This window comes from Ciona intestinalis, unplaced genomic scaffold, assembly GCF_000224145.3.
Source record: "Ciona intestinalis unplaced genomic scaffold, KH HT000146.2, whole genome shotgun sequence".
Classification (NCBI taxonomy): domain Eukaryota; kingdom Metazoa; phylum Chordata; class Ascidiacea; order Phlebobranchia; family Cionidae; genus Ciona; species Ciona intestinalis.
In genome coordinates, this window is record NW_004190468.2 from 95,189 (window position 1) to 108,049 (window position 12,861).

Consider the following 12,861-nt stretch of genomic DNA (forward strand, 5'->3'; position numbering starts at 1 on the left):
TAACTCTATTTCGGTCAAATTACGAAATCGCCGCGCGTTCTCCCAAACACCTGCAATAACGATGAGGCAACTGATATTTACAGGTCAAGGAAAAGACCTCGTCAACCAACAACTGAAGCGGCGGTCTGCTTTACAAAAACATCAGTAATAGCACGGTGCCCAGGTGTTGTTAAAAACTGTATAGTAATTTCGAACTTTAATCAAATATTAGAAGTTTGGTAAAGCGATCGAAAATTACTGATTAAGCAAACAGAGGAAAACGCTCTAAACTCGATGCCATGATATTATTTTAAAGTTTAACTATTATGTTAGCAGCAATGCAAGATGTATAGCCCATACAATCTTATGCTCCATGAAGAGTTTACAATGACATAATATATTTAAAAATGTCGACTATGTGCCTATCACCACACCTGCAAGTTTGCGTATTAAAGTCGGTTTTAGATAAACCATGGTCTCACTAATTATTATATAATTACATCCTGTACCGGTATCCCTAAAGGACAATTTTCTCTCGCAGATGTAATTAAGTTACGACTTTGTTTAAAGCTATAACAGTAACGAGTTAACGTTTTGATACAAGACATGGGAACGTCTCTTAGCGTTTACATAATACATAGCAATATCCACCACGCCTTATACTCTATTGGCGTCTTTCCGTTTTATAAAACGCTAAAATCTTTGACTTCACGATATTGTGCTGAGATAATCCCTAAACCATGTTTGTACGGAACCAAAATAAATCAAACCGCAAAATCGCAACCACGATGGCAGAGCCGTGTCCTCTTTGTTTTGAAACCGGATTATTTTAAAAGATACGCAAAACAAATACGTTTTAATGCGGATAATGCATAAAAGGGCTGCTTCGTAAACTTGCCGGAAAGATTCGCATCGAAAAACAAAATATTAAATAACCAGGTCAGAAAGGCACAAAGGTTGCTTTTATTTACCATTACATAAAGGCAGCATACGTCGTCTGAATGGAATTTGAGGATATTTCCTTTTGCCCTGTGTGCATGTACACACGCATTACGTAATAATGACTTTTAACGTGTGTATCTCGGCCCATCATCGCAGTGGGTTAAACGGTATGGGAGCCATCAACTGTGAGAATCCTATGACGTAAACCCTCGCGCGCTAAATATAATTCGATCAATCCTGCAAAGTGTTCTGCTTTGTTTCTCTCGATTGGAAACGTCTAGAAAATAACATGACCTTGGACCGCTTGTTTCCGCGAACTTGTACCTGTTACGTCGATATTTACCAAAGCATTTTGCTTGTCACGGTACATCACGGTTACGACTCCTCGATGGGCCGTTTAAAACAATTACATGGTTTTAACGACGTTGTAATTGCATTATCCTCCGCATTTGTTCTGGATACCGGTCGCACCATCGTGGTATTCACTAAACGAATAGCGGTAATGAACATATACAGGGTTTTAATAAACGACGATTCTTTCTGGTCAACCAATTCAATTTGTCGTGCACGGACATAATAAGTTTAAAATAAACGAATCGACTTTTTCATTTGCTTCAAACGCGCCGCTAATTGTAAAGCAGCGACAGTGAGTGGCTGCCGCTTAGCTGGTCAATATTCGGGCGCGACAGGTAATTAAGGGCAAGAATTAGTTTGTAACTCTTTGTAACCTGAGACAGAGATTACCAAACCAGCAACATGCGTCTGTAATTGCTGCAACTATCTCGGCTATTGGATTACCACCGACAACATACAATATGCGCCTTATTTTTATTTGCTGTTTAGCCAATCACTTCCGGCGTATAAACCGCCGCCAACCTATAAGCTATTGCCTTCCCCGCCAAGCTGGCAGGACTCCTTGATTTACCACAGTTTACTCGGTAATCGGGAGCAGTTTTGAGTATTCCATATTACTTAACAATGGGTGTACTTTGTCGGTTGAGATCAGAGCCTATCTAAGCTGCTGTGAAACGTGCACGTGCTGATTTTATAAGCGTCGCTGTTTCTATGCGTCAATCAACATGGTTGTTCATAGAAGGTGTATTGTCGATTGTTATGAAACTTTTGAGATTAAACTTGTAACAANCAAGTTCAACGGATAGGTTGTATTGATGACATGCCTATTCCAGTACAACCACGGCGCGGAGAAACGATTTTTATTCATTGCTTTGTTCTCCACCGAGTCTAATGACATTGCATAGAAGATTTTTAAGCGATTTAGTTCAGCCGATGAAATATCAAAGTTAAAAGTCGTCGCCGGCGATATTGCGCTTTTTTATGCACGCTAAAGTCAGTGCTTGGCGCTGAAATCTCGAAATCGACATGCGGTTGCTCGCCTAAATACCAGCTGGATTTCCCACGGCACCGGCGACAGGCCCATTCTCGCGTTGAATGATGCGTATGCGCTGGTTGTTGATGATTTTTGCTCGTTTGTTTCGATTTTGAAGTTGGAGGAGGGAGGGACTGCCGGGTTAGGGTTCACTTGAGTTTTCAAAACGGCGTCAACCACGAATTCGTAACAAATATTTGCGTTCCTAATATTCAACACCGTAAACACTAATCGTTCTTGCAAATACAAAAACATATGCATTCCAGTCAAAAATTAAAAAGACCGACAGTTTGCACTAATAACTACTTGAAAAATGAATCTACTCACGATTGCCATCAGTGTGAGAACATAATGTTCAACGTCGTCATGTGACCGAAGCATCGCGTTGTCCGCCGTTACCATGACTTCAACGTTGCGTGGGTATGAGAGGTATCTCTTCTTTCTGGAACGCGGTGTGTTACTCTCCTCTTGTTGTTTCTCTATCGTAGGTTTTAATGATGACCTCAGGTGTGACATTTTCGAGAAAAAATTCAGTTCATCCCAAAGGTTGGCGTGATATTGAGGATTCGTGCGTTGGTGCCGAGAAAGTTTTAACATTTGAAGTCTACGAACGGAAGACAATCTCCTCCGTGATCTTCTTTTATTTTCCTCCTTCCTACGCGAATGCGTTTCTTGATTTTTCACCGAAGTGAGGTCATGAAGATCATTGAGCACCCGGAAGTCGTGATGAGCATTGTTCGAATCTCTTCTACGATCTAATGGCTTTTCTTTTGTCTCAGTTGCATCTGTTGATGATCGGACATGAATTAAAAACTCTTAATGTCCCTGGTATATGTTTAATTATTATACATGAGATAAAACCTTCAACGAGAAGTCTTTGCCGCAAGATTTATAAACAAATAAACAGCCGATGTCTAGCTTACGCAAGTCGCTTTTGTGTTTAACGAAGAATGTTTGCATTAGCCGCACATTTTTGCGGAACTGCGCTGGGCTACGGGAACCGTTTCGTCATTTTTTAAAGCGGGCGGTAGTTAGCCCCGGGTGAAGCGGCTTCCAAGAAGCCTTACACGATTTCATCTGCGGCCCCGGATCAAGACCAGGCCTTTGTGCATGAGTCAGGGTGACAATAAACAAAGGTACAAAAGCGAGCAGCTTAACGCGCTGAGATTAGGATCCGGGCGGGGAAGTTGGTTTACTGGAACGCGGCATCTTGCCACAACTGTCTTATCAGATTCTACTCTTTGTTACAAATGCGCGGCTTAAGCAAGCGGCCGGAAATTAGTACACGTTGGAAATGTAGCGGCAGTTTATTATGTGCGTATATGTGTAAACATTGCTCCGGCTTGTTTAGAACGCTCAACTTTAATCGTTACCAAAATAAGAATGCTACCAGCACCCTGCTAAACTTATGTTTATACAGTTATTATTGTCCATTGTGTAGCGTGACAAAGTATAACAACTCATTACATTAGTAGTGAGTGATGACGTTTGTGGATAACCGCCTTCCTAGCGACCAGCGACTTCTAATCCACTTGTCCTTAATTAATACATGACGAGTTTAACATTGGCGTGTACAACCTTTGGAAATGGTGAGCCGTATTTAACAGTAAAGTAATAAACTGTTTCAATCTAACTTACGACTGGCAGAACTCAAGAGATAATATTAATGATAAAGACGTTACGTGATGATATCCCATATACACTTAGCACATAAGGCCACAAACGCCGACAATTGTGAATTGCTCGGCTTACCGATACAGATCGCTCACTAAAAACTACTTATCTATTTAGGAAATATCATGGCGCAAACTAAGTTATCAGTTTAATTCAATCTACTTGTTTTCCAAGAGGGCAACTATATGACGCTAATTAAATAAAACCTTGGACGATCAAACAGAATTCCGATATAAAGTTTTAGGTGAATGTTGTAAAAGTATAAAAAATGATCTGTTTAATAACTTTAATCAAACATGTTTACAGGCCATTAAGATGCCTCGCATATTTCCATGTTAAATTATCTTTTTCATTTCCAAGAATGCAGTACACGGACAAAAATGATTCAAATATTTGATCAGACGCGTTCTAGCCAGTTATAAACATTCTATGACGTATGATGCACTTGCTTCGATACATAAAGTCTATAGTAGTACCGAGCTGTATGACGCAAACGCAAGCGCACACATCACGAATGACGACTTTAATTTAGCGAACAATCAACATGTCACTAAACACGTTCAATGATCATGGGAAACAGAATGTTGCATGGACAAGCGAAGTCGTTTGGTGTGTGGAACAAATACGACGCTATAAAGAAATCATTTCTAATTCAACAAGGTTTATCACATAGAATTGACACGATTGCCTACTGAAGTGAACTTAATATAAAGTTGACAAACCGCTTAGTAAGCGATACATGTAATAAGCCAGCTATATATAGGTACATACAACTAATTTGTAAGCGTGAATCGCAAATTATCGCGGGTGCGGTGCTAAACAAAACACAAGCGCTGTAATTTCGAGAAGGTTTGATCATGAACAAAGCGAACAGTGCAAGTAGGGGTGCGACCAAGTACCCTTAAAGTTAAAAACAAACAAACAAACAAATGAAGGGGCAAGTAAGCGGTTCCAAGTAGAAGCCGCTTTTGACTCTGTATCCACGCAGCTACGACCATGGAGTGTTTACACTAACCTCAAGCAGAGCTTTGAAGTGGGGAGCTTAACATAATTTGTTCCTTTCATGTACGCCGCCTTGGGCCAGACATGGGGCCGCCGACAGGTGAAACTGTGGGGTCGGGGGCTTAAGAAGATTCCGCTTGCGAAAAAAATAGGTTATGCTGGCCAAGTTTGTAAAGCTTTCTTTTAACCTTTCTCACTTTCCACGTATCGTATAGGTGATATATAGGGAGCGTGTGTTTATGCTCTTGTGCTATGGTTGCAATCATTCGCGTGGACCTGGAATTTCTGCTACATTAGAATTCTATTCGACAATGCAAACATTTTGTCGCAGCCTTTCAGCTTCGACGAAGCGGTCGTATGTTTCGCTGAAAAGTTTCTCCGCGTTGCACAAAGGTCGCAGGGGCGGAAATTAACTTTGTAATCGCGGTCACGTACTTTTCTCTGTTTCCGACAAGCGAAGAAGAACTGCCTTCCGATACTTTATGAGTCTGCAACGAATTTAAGAGGCGGGTGGGTGGTCGCATGTATTCGTCGAATCAATCACAGGCTTATCGTAAATGACCAGAAGTTCTCGCCGGAGATTGGCGGTTTGCTTGCCCGTCCACTTGTGGTCTAACAGCGCGACGATAATTGAGCATCCTGTACCCTTATGCTCACCTGAGATTACGCTTGCTATATACAATGAATGTCGGAAACGTCAGTTTGCTTAAAGAATCCAAGCAAAAGCAACTAATGACTTTGAATGCAACACAATAAATACCGAAAACAACTTTGACACAGCAAAATACAGTTATGTGTTAACCAAATACCGCTGTTTATGCAAAGGGATGATTGGCGAACGAATTACACCTAAATCGCATTATTTTCCCCAAAAACGGAAACCGCTTTTAGTGCGAGAGTTGGCCGGTGTTTAGATTCAGTTACGGCTGTTGTTACGCGTCGTTGGTTCCATTGTTCTTGCTCGACGATGACAACGACAGAGGAATTTTCCCTGCAAGCCCCACAATGGCCAAGTTCGATGTACAGTCGCTTCCTAAGTGTCTACAGTTCCAACCTTTCGACTTGGTAGCACCGGATGAAGTCTCGACATTGGTCTGGTGGTCCCACATTTTTTGGACAATTTTTACTAAGACTTCACGATGCATACTGCCGGTATGTTTACGCGTCTGCATATATGTTGCTTTGTTAGCGCATATTATGATACACGAGGTTGTTTATACTAAAATATAAGCGGCGGGAAAAATAGAAATGGCAAAGCGTTTACGTTTCAACCATTCCTGGTATGAAGAGTCAAAACGAAACAAAAGATTTATTCATAACACGAAGTATTTATCTCAATATACGCATTTCCTTGTAGCCTGGCTAGTCAAGTGTTTAGGAAGACCTAAAACTCCCATGAGCAGCTAAAGCACTTGGGCAATTTTCCGAACACACCAGCAAAAGGATTTCTCGTTTAAACCGTGGCGATTACTGGGAAAAACCGAAATCACTCCGATAATTAAATCCTAATCCTAAAAAGTCGAACATATATTTATCGTCGGTGCGTAAAAGAATAACTGTCATATTTTTTCCGAAGAGGTGAGCAGAGTTCGACAAATTTGCTTTGATAGGACAGATTATAAACGCTTAGTCTGGGCTCAACATATGTTATTCTTGTTACGACGTGATATTTTTACCTCGCCTAATTACCATGTTACGAGGTGTTGTGCAAAGTTTACTTTATAGTTTCATGGGAACCTTGATGCAAGCGAAAGTTTTTATGGCACCTCAGTACCAAAGTGTTAACCTTTGTGAGGGTTCAAGCACTTGAAAGAACAAAGCGTGTCTACCATAAACTTCGACCTCGTGACAAGCACACTACGACCACGACAATACACAACTTTGACTTGCAGCTGTTACGGATCATCTTACTGGTTATCACACGGCAGCTGAATATTGAAAACTGGGCAGTCAGGTTATTCAGGGTCACGGAAGGCCTATACGATTGATTGGTATATAGTTGACATGACATTTTCTCACCTGTGTATCCGCACAAGCTCTTTCCCGTGCTGCCAGCAGCCCGAGTGCTTCGGCGAAATATTCGATGTCTTTTAGCTCCTTCTTCTTCCGCTTCATCGTGTTCGGAACCAGAACTTTTATGCTCGGGCTGAATGAGGTAGTCCGATGTGTCTGTTCGAAATGCACCGAACTGCAATGTAAGGGATAACGTCAATATATGTGTAATAGAGTTATTGACGCGATTATATTCGCTATCACCATCCATAAACCTATACAGTTAAGACACTTAAATTATCATCGATATACGCGATTTCGACAGTAGAAAGATTGTTTACAGCAAGCAGTAAAAATACTGCGCATAGAAACCAACTTTATGTTGTTGCTTGGGTTACTTAGTCTGAATACGACGATTGTTATTATTTATATTCAGCTGTGGTCGGCTACCCTTTCCAAGTAAGCGTGCCACAAAGGGAACCTTGTTTTGGACCGAGTGACATCATTCCACGCATGCAAACAGCGTGGACATAGGCGCCGAAGCGAAACGACTACCTGCACAAAAAAACGGAAAATACAATGAACCATTTGAGCGTCGTCAATCGGCTACAATGACAGTTTTATGCTTGCCCTTTAGAACTTGGATTTTTTTTAGAAAGGTTTACAAGGTTGCTGTATGTAAAAAGCGCGAGTTAAAAATTTACGTCACTAATAATTACAACCGTTGTAACACGCCCAGGTCACACCGGTTAGAGGCGCCTGATGAGCGCACCGCACAGTTATTATTACACACTTTGCCGGAAGCGGATAACCACGAATTTACACGACAAAAGTGCAATTTGCTTCGCGCCCGGACGTCGATATCACGCCGGGAAAATAGTATTTATCTGTACAGGGTAAAATTTAAGGTATGCCGAATATTTGGTCTTAAACACCGACCAATTCATTGTGGATATGAGAACAGCCCCATCGCGAAAATTTACAGGTTGAATTACATATTGCGTTAAAGATCATGTTTGCGATGTTCATTCGCAGGTGGTGCGCTACCAAATATGTTCAAGCGAAATAAACGGAAGAAAATTTTCTTGTCGTCCGATTGATCGAGTTTACCGCTTGCGGTTCCGGTATTGATGTGACAACTGTACCGGTTCCTGCATAGCGTCCACGCAGCCATGCGTATAGCCGGGCATGTGTGGTAGCTTGCCGAACACAAAGTGGATAAGCCGTATTATGTTAAAGCCAGACTGATGCGGTTTTGTCTTTAAGAAATGTGTTGCCAAATCTGCAGTGAACGGTTTCTATTTCTTAAAGCGTGAAAATCAAACCACCGACCTATCGACAACTGGTATATGGTAGTTCATACAACGAACAATAAAGGTAAAAACAGTGCTGAGTACGGTATAACTTAAACAAAGCTAATTTCTCAAGTTACTTTCGCAACGCACACCTAATCACCAGCAGATTATATTGCATAACAAAACAAACAATAAGTAATCCTAAAAACACATCAAATGTTAAGCACATAAAACAAACCATCAATCTCATGCTTATGTATAAGCTGCGAGAAGTGTTATCATGTAAGTTACGACAGTGGGATTGTACATTGATGGTGAAGTGGCACCGGCAGGTAACCGAATTTCACAGCGCATTGTCGGATATAATAAGACTGTGGTCACCGCCGGATTTACATGTTTATTTTTCGGGCACGATTACCCGCTGCGCGTTTGTGCTGGCTCACTTGATTTTACGACTGTCAACATCAGATGTGCTTGGATACTAACCATTACTAAGGCAGCAGTTCTTTTATCAATGCGGTCCATAAAATAGCTTTACTGTAACTGGACACAAAAGTTAACACTGCAGGAATTCGTTGATTCGATCAAGTGCGTACCCAATTGTTACAAAAGTTGTTTACGGTGGGTTAACTAACGTAGTTATCCAGGCGTGGGAAGTCTTTATTCTCACAATCTTCACTCATACATCTTCATCGACGTCTGTAAGTCGAGAATGACACAGCGTATGTAATACACACGCTTTGCAAGCATGAACCGTGAATCAACTTCATCGGTTACCGGCGAAAGCTATTTTCGGTGAAGGCTTGCGAAAATCTTAGCATTCCTAAGCGACCGCAAGGATTTCGTCTGCTTATACACGGCGAATCGTGTTTGCGGACCTCGCACTTTATTGACTTATACTTCAAGGGCGCGATAGCCTTATGTTGAAGTGCAGAACTATCCTTTATCCGTTAGCATTTGCACAAGAAGGTGTGAATATGTGGCTATTGTTGCCACGGATTACGTATGCGAATACGAGGGGCAGATATGACTACTGGATTAACGGACAGTGACTGAATTCACCGTGTAGTCATAGGATTGGTATATAGGGGGTCGGTTATCAAGCGTACCGCAGCCGTGTTTGCTGTAGAGCTTAACTCGTGTTAAGTCCTGCAAAGATAGACCACAGTACTCGAACATAAATCGACAGTGGAGCCTCGGGCGACGCCGGGTGAATTGTACGACGACATGCGCAGCGTCCAGTTACAGACAAATAAACAAAGCGTGGCAATCGTATAAGAAACTGTCGGCGAACAACGAATTCTTCTGACATAAGATTCACCATCACTGTACACCGCATCTGTGTCAAGCGACCGCACACTGCAGCTTCACTAATACAATGCGCTCCATTGATTTCGTGGTCGACACAGTCGGTTTAATTCGATTATCCAAGAGCTAAATTGCTCCATTGTTTAAGGGCGTAATGATAAATTTAAAGAACGATCTTCGGCTTACAAGCAAGCCCACACGAACAATTAATTACCCGCTGGTGCAAATTTAAGAGACGGAAAATGACGTATAACGAGCAACGGCAGAGGTTAACGATTTCTTGTTTCCGGTTGTGACATGGCTGACAATTTTTGACACCAATGACCGTAATCGTTTACCAAGTGTCCGATGGTTACAAATGTCGTTAAGTAGCCAGGGCGGCGCGAAACGCCTCAAAAATAGCCAACCAAACGTGGAAATTCAAATGGCGTATCGAACTGCTTCCTTCTGTTCTACACTGGGCAGTTTCAAGTGCACATGAGTAGCCACAGCGTTCGCCTTTTACGGTTATTAATAAGGAAACCTGTAATTATTCAATCAACTTACAACACACAAGAAGTAAGATCTCACTTACCAGTCCACTACATACAGAGAGCACAGCTGTGTGTTCCGGCCGTTCATTTACATATCCGGAGTAGAAACAGTGTCGCGGCACACCTAAGCTTGCCCCAGCAAAACCGTCCGTTGCGGCATCACCCATGTAATGCAGGGTGTAGTTTGGGGCAAGAAAGCCATCGAATGGCATAAGATGTAACAAGAATCGCTCCCCGAACGCATCTAAGGAATAGTTCGCGATCCCATGTTCTAAACGATCTTCTTCCCGAACGAATTCATCTTCCAAATAATCTGTCCGATACTGATCCGGGATCACATCGAGAATAGTCCTTTCTGTACTTTTGTTCTGTAGATTCAATATACCTCGGAGGATAGTTTCTCTCTCGTCTTCTTCCACATCTCTTCGCCTCCTGTCCTTCGGAGAATCTCGTTCTTCCTTTTTCCTCGTCCGGAAATGACGTCCATGGTGAACCGGGTGTCCGGTCACGTGATGCACCCGGATCGGCACGACGACCTCATTCTCGTCGAAGCCGTGCGCAAGATTTTCTAAAAATAGATTGGAGATCGATAACAGATAACTCAAAGTTGGTAATTACATAATTACAGACGAAGTCAACGTATACACTGAGGCTGTGATAAGGGGAATATCACGTTGCATTAAACTAAATAGGAACATAACTATCTAACCAATCCGCTAATTGCCACTTGAAACAACCTTGTGTCAAGTTATGGTTGGACAAATTACCCCACAACCGACAGCTAACAAGGGAGCCGTACCTGCCACCTAATACATGGTTAACAATTAAACTTCATTAAAACAGCGTGGGCGGCTTATTACTTAAATTAATTATCCTCATATGGCTGTTTGTTTAAACACTTTTCCTATTCACAAAAACTGACAAATACCGCATTATATTATAAAGGGATACATACCTTCAACTTTGCTAGTTATCTTGCGTGTATTCCTATTTTGGTCCTCGCGATGTTGATTTTTGGTAAACAGTTTTGAAGGGTCAACGTCGAAATAAGCTTTATTAGTAAGAGGTTCTTCTGAGGTACGGTGGTTAAAAGAAAATCTCGAGGTGTCCGAGTTACTTGGAAATGTACAGCCGACGAAATTCCATAAATAAAGTATAGCGAAAAGTATGACGGTTAATCCTGATGATGATGTGGTAGTTTTCATCTTTAAAAGTTTAACGTCGAAGGGGCATTCGCTGATCAACGATCTTCGCAAACACTAAATCAAGTTGCTGAGGTAGCCTGTACTTGCAGATTATAACAGAGTAGTTGCTTCCCTGTCTCGTGCTATCTCAGTGGGCAACCTGTTCATAAGGCGACACCGCTGGGTGCCGTGATGTAATCAAAATACTCAAACGTCCTGAATAAGAGCGCAGTCCACCGCCTTGAAGGCCGTTAAGCTTATCTTGGTTACCATGCCTTACATATCGGGATATTAGCAGCTCGCTAAATCTGCATAGGAAGCTGACCTGGCCGCCCAGTTGGCTTATAGTTCAGACGGGCAGTATGATTAATTAGTCGCCGGCAGAAGACACTTCTGGTCGAATTGAAGAACAGAGCGCCTGCAACCGAGGCGATAAATCCGACTAAATTATTCCAACGGCGAGCGTTGAGATAACACCGAGTGATAACGATGCAATTAGTTAAATTATATTTCTAGGTCCGACAGTAAAGCTTGTTGGTAGGTGTCCAAATAGATAACAGTTACTAATGTCGGTCCTACCTAAACCTTTTGACCAAAAAGAAAATTGATTACAACTTACTCAACCACATGAGTCGACATAAGCAAGCAAGTTTATTATATTTGTTGTGTGAGCTGTAAGTTCAACGACTATAACTCGATGTGTATTACTGTTTGTCCTACGTTGGTGCTGACAGAGCTAATCGACTTTTAATGAACACTCTTGACTAGTCGATAAAAGAACGGTTGTAATTATTGCAGGCAGGCAAAGCGACCACGAAGTTACAGACAACGACAGTAGTCACGCAGGCTTTACGATGACGTCATTTTGACCCGGTTTGCGATTGATGGCTGTTCGGGATTTCGACTTCTGCAGCTTTGGTGCACGATTTGCGATCTTTGTGCTTCGTCATCACATATATACACACTATTTAACTACTTATCATACATCGCATAAGAGTATTTAATAATCACCTACAAACTATCTGTATTTTGTCATTTAAATTTACTTTTTCTTAGTTAACCCACTTTAAACGTAACCTCAACCTCATATCATATTCATAATTGTAATCTGTTATTCCTAAACTGCACGGTCAATTTTAACGTCGGGACAATTTATGTCACCCGCGCGGGAAAACGCTTTATTTGACGCGGCAGAGTAAAATATTTATCGTCGGCCTCACTAACCTGCTAGTCGTTGCACCTGACCATCTCATTGCTGCGCAATTCTATTATTGAAGACAAACTGGCATAATTCTGCGAACGTTAGTTTCTTTAAAGTTAATCTATTAAAGCATTTACTATCTAAAATCAAATGCTAATCTTCAATACAATAGTCATGCCTTTTTGTTTTAACTTGGTACGCATTGTGTTAATACCAAACTTGATCTGAACACTGAGTGCTGACGCATCTCGGGTAATACAACTTCATATCATTCATGAAAACGGCGGGTAAAGGTTGCCGGTAAAAACTTTTTCTCTTGTTCGCACGCAGCTCTCTCTTTCGGGTGGCTCCCGCCTTTTACCCT

At 41.7% G+C, this 12,861-nt stretch overlaps 1 protein-coding gene across 2 annotated transcripts in view; it reads right to left on the bottom strand.

Annotated features, from left to right (window-relative positions):
* Window positions 1-11,904, bottom strand: part of adamts9 (ADAM metallopeptidase with thrombospondin type 1 motif, 9) — a 35,290-nt gene extending 23,386 nt beyond the window's left edge. The window contains exons 1-4 of one of the 2 annotated variants that reach the window (XM_026839048.1): window positions 11,068-11,904; window positions 10,154-10,680; window positions 7,004-7,172; window positions 2,636-3,093 (exon numbers count right to left, since the gene is read on the bottom strand). In XM_026839048.1, coding sequence (XP_026694849.1) covers window positions 2,636-3,093; window positions 7,004-7,172; window positions 10,154-10,680; window positions 11,068-11,317 — 1,404 coding nt within the window. In that variant the 5' untranslated portion in view covers window positions 11,318-11,904. The remainder of the gene's footprint in view (window positions 1-2,635; window positions 3,094-7,003; window positions 7,173-10,153; window positions 10,681-11,067) is intronic. The other variant, XM_026839049.1, reaches the window with a different exon arrangement.
* Window positions 11,905-12,861: the final 957 nt, after the last annotated feature.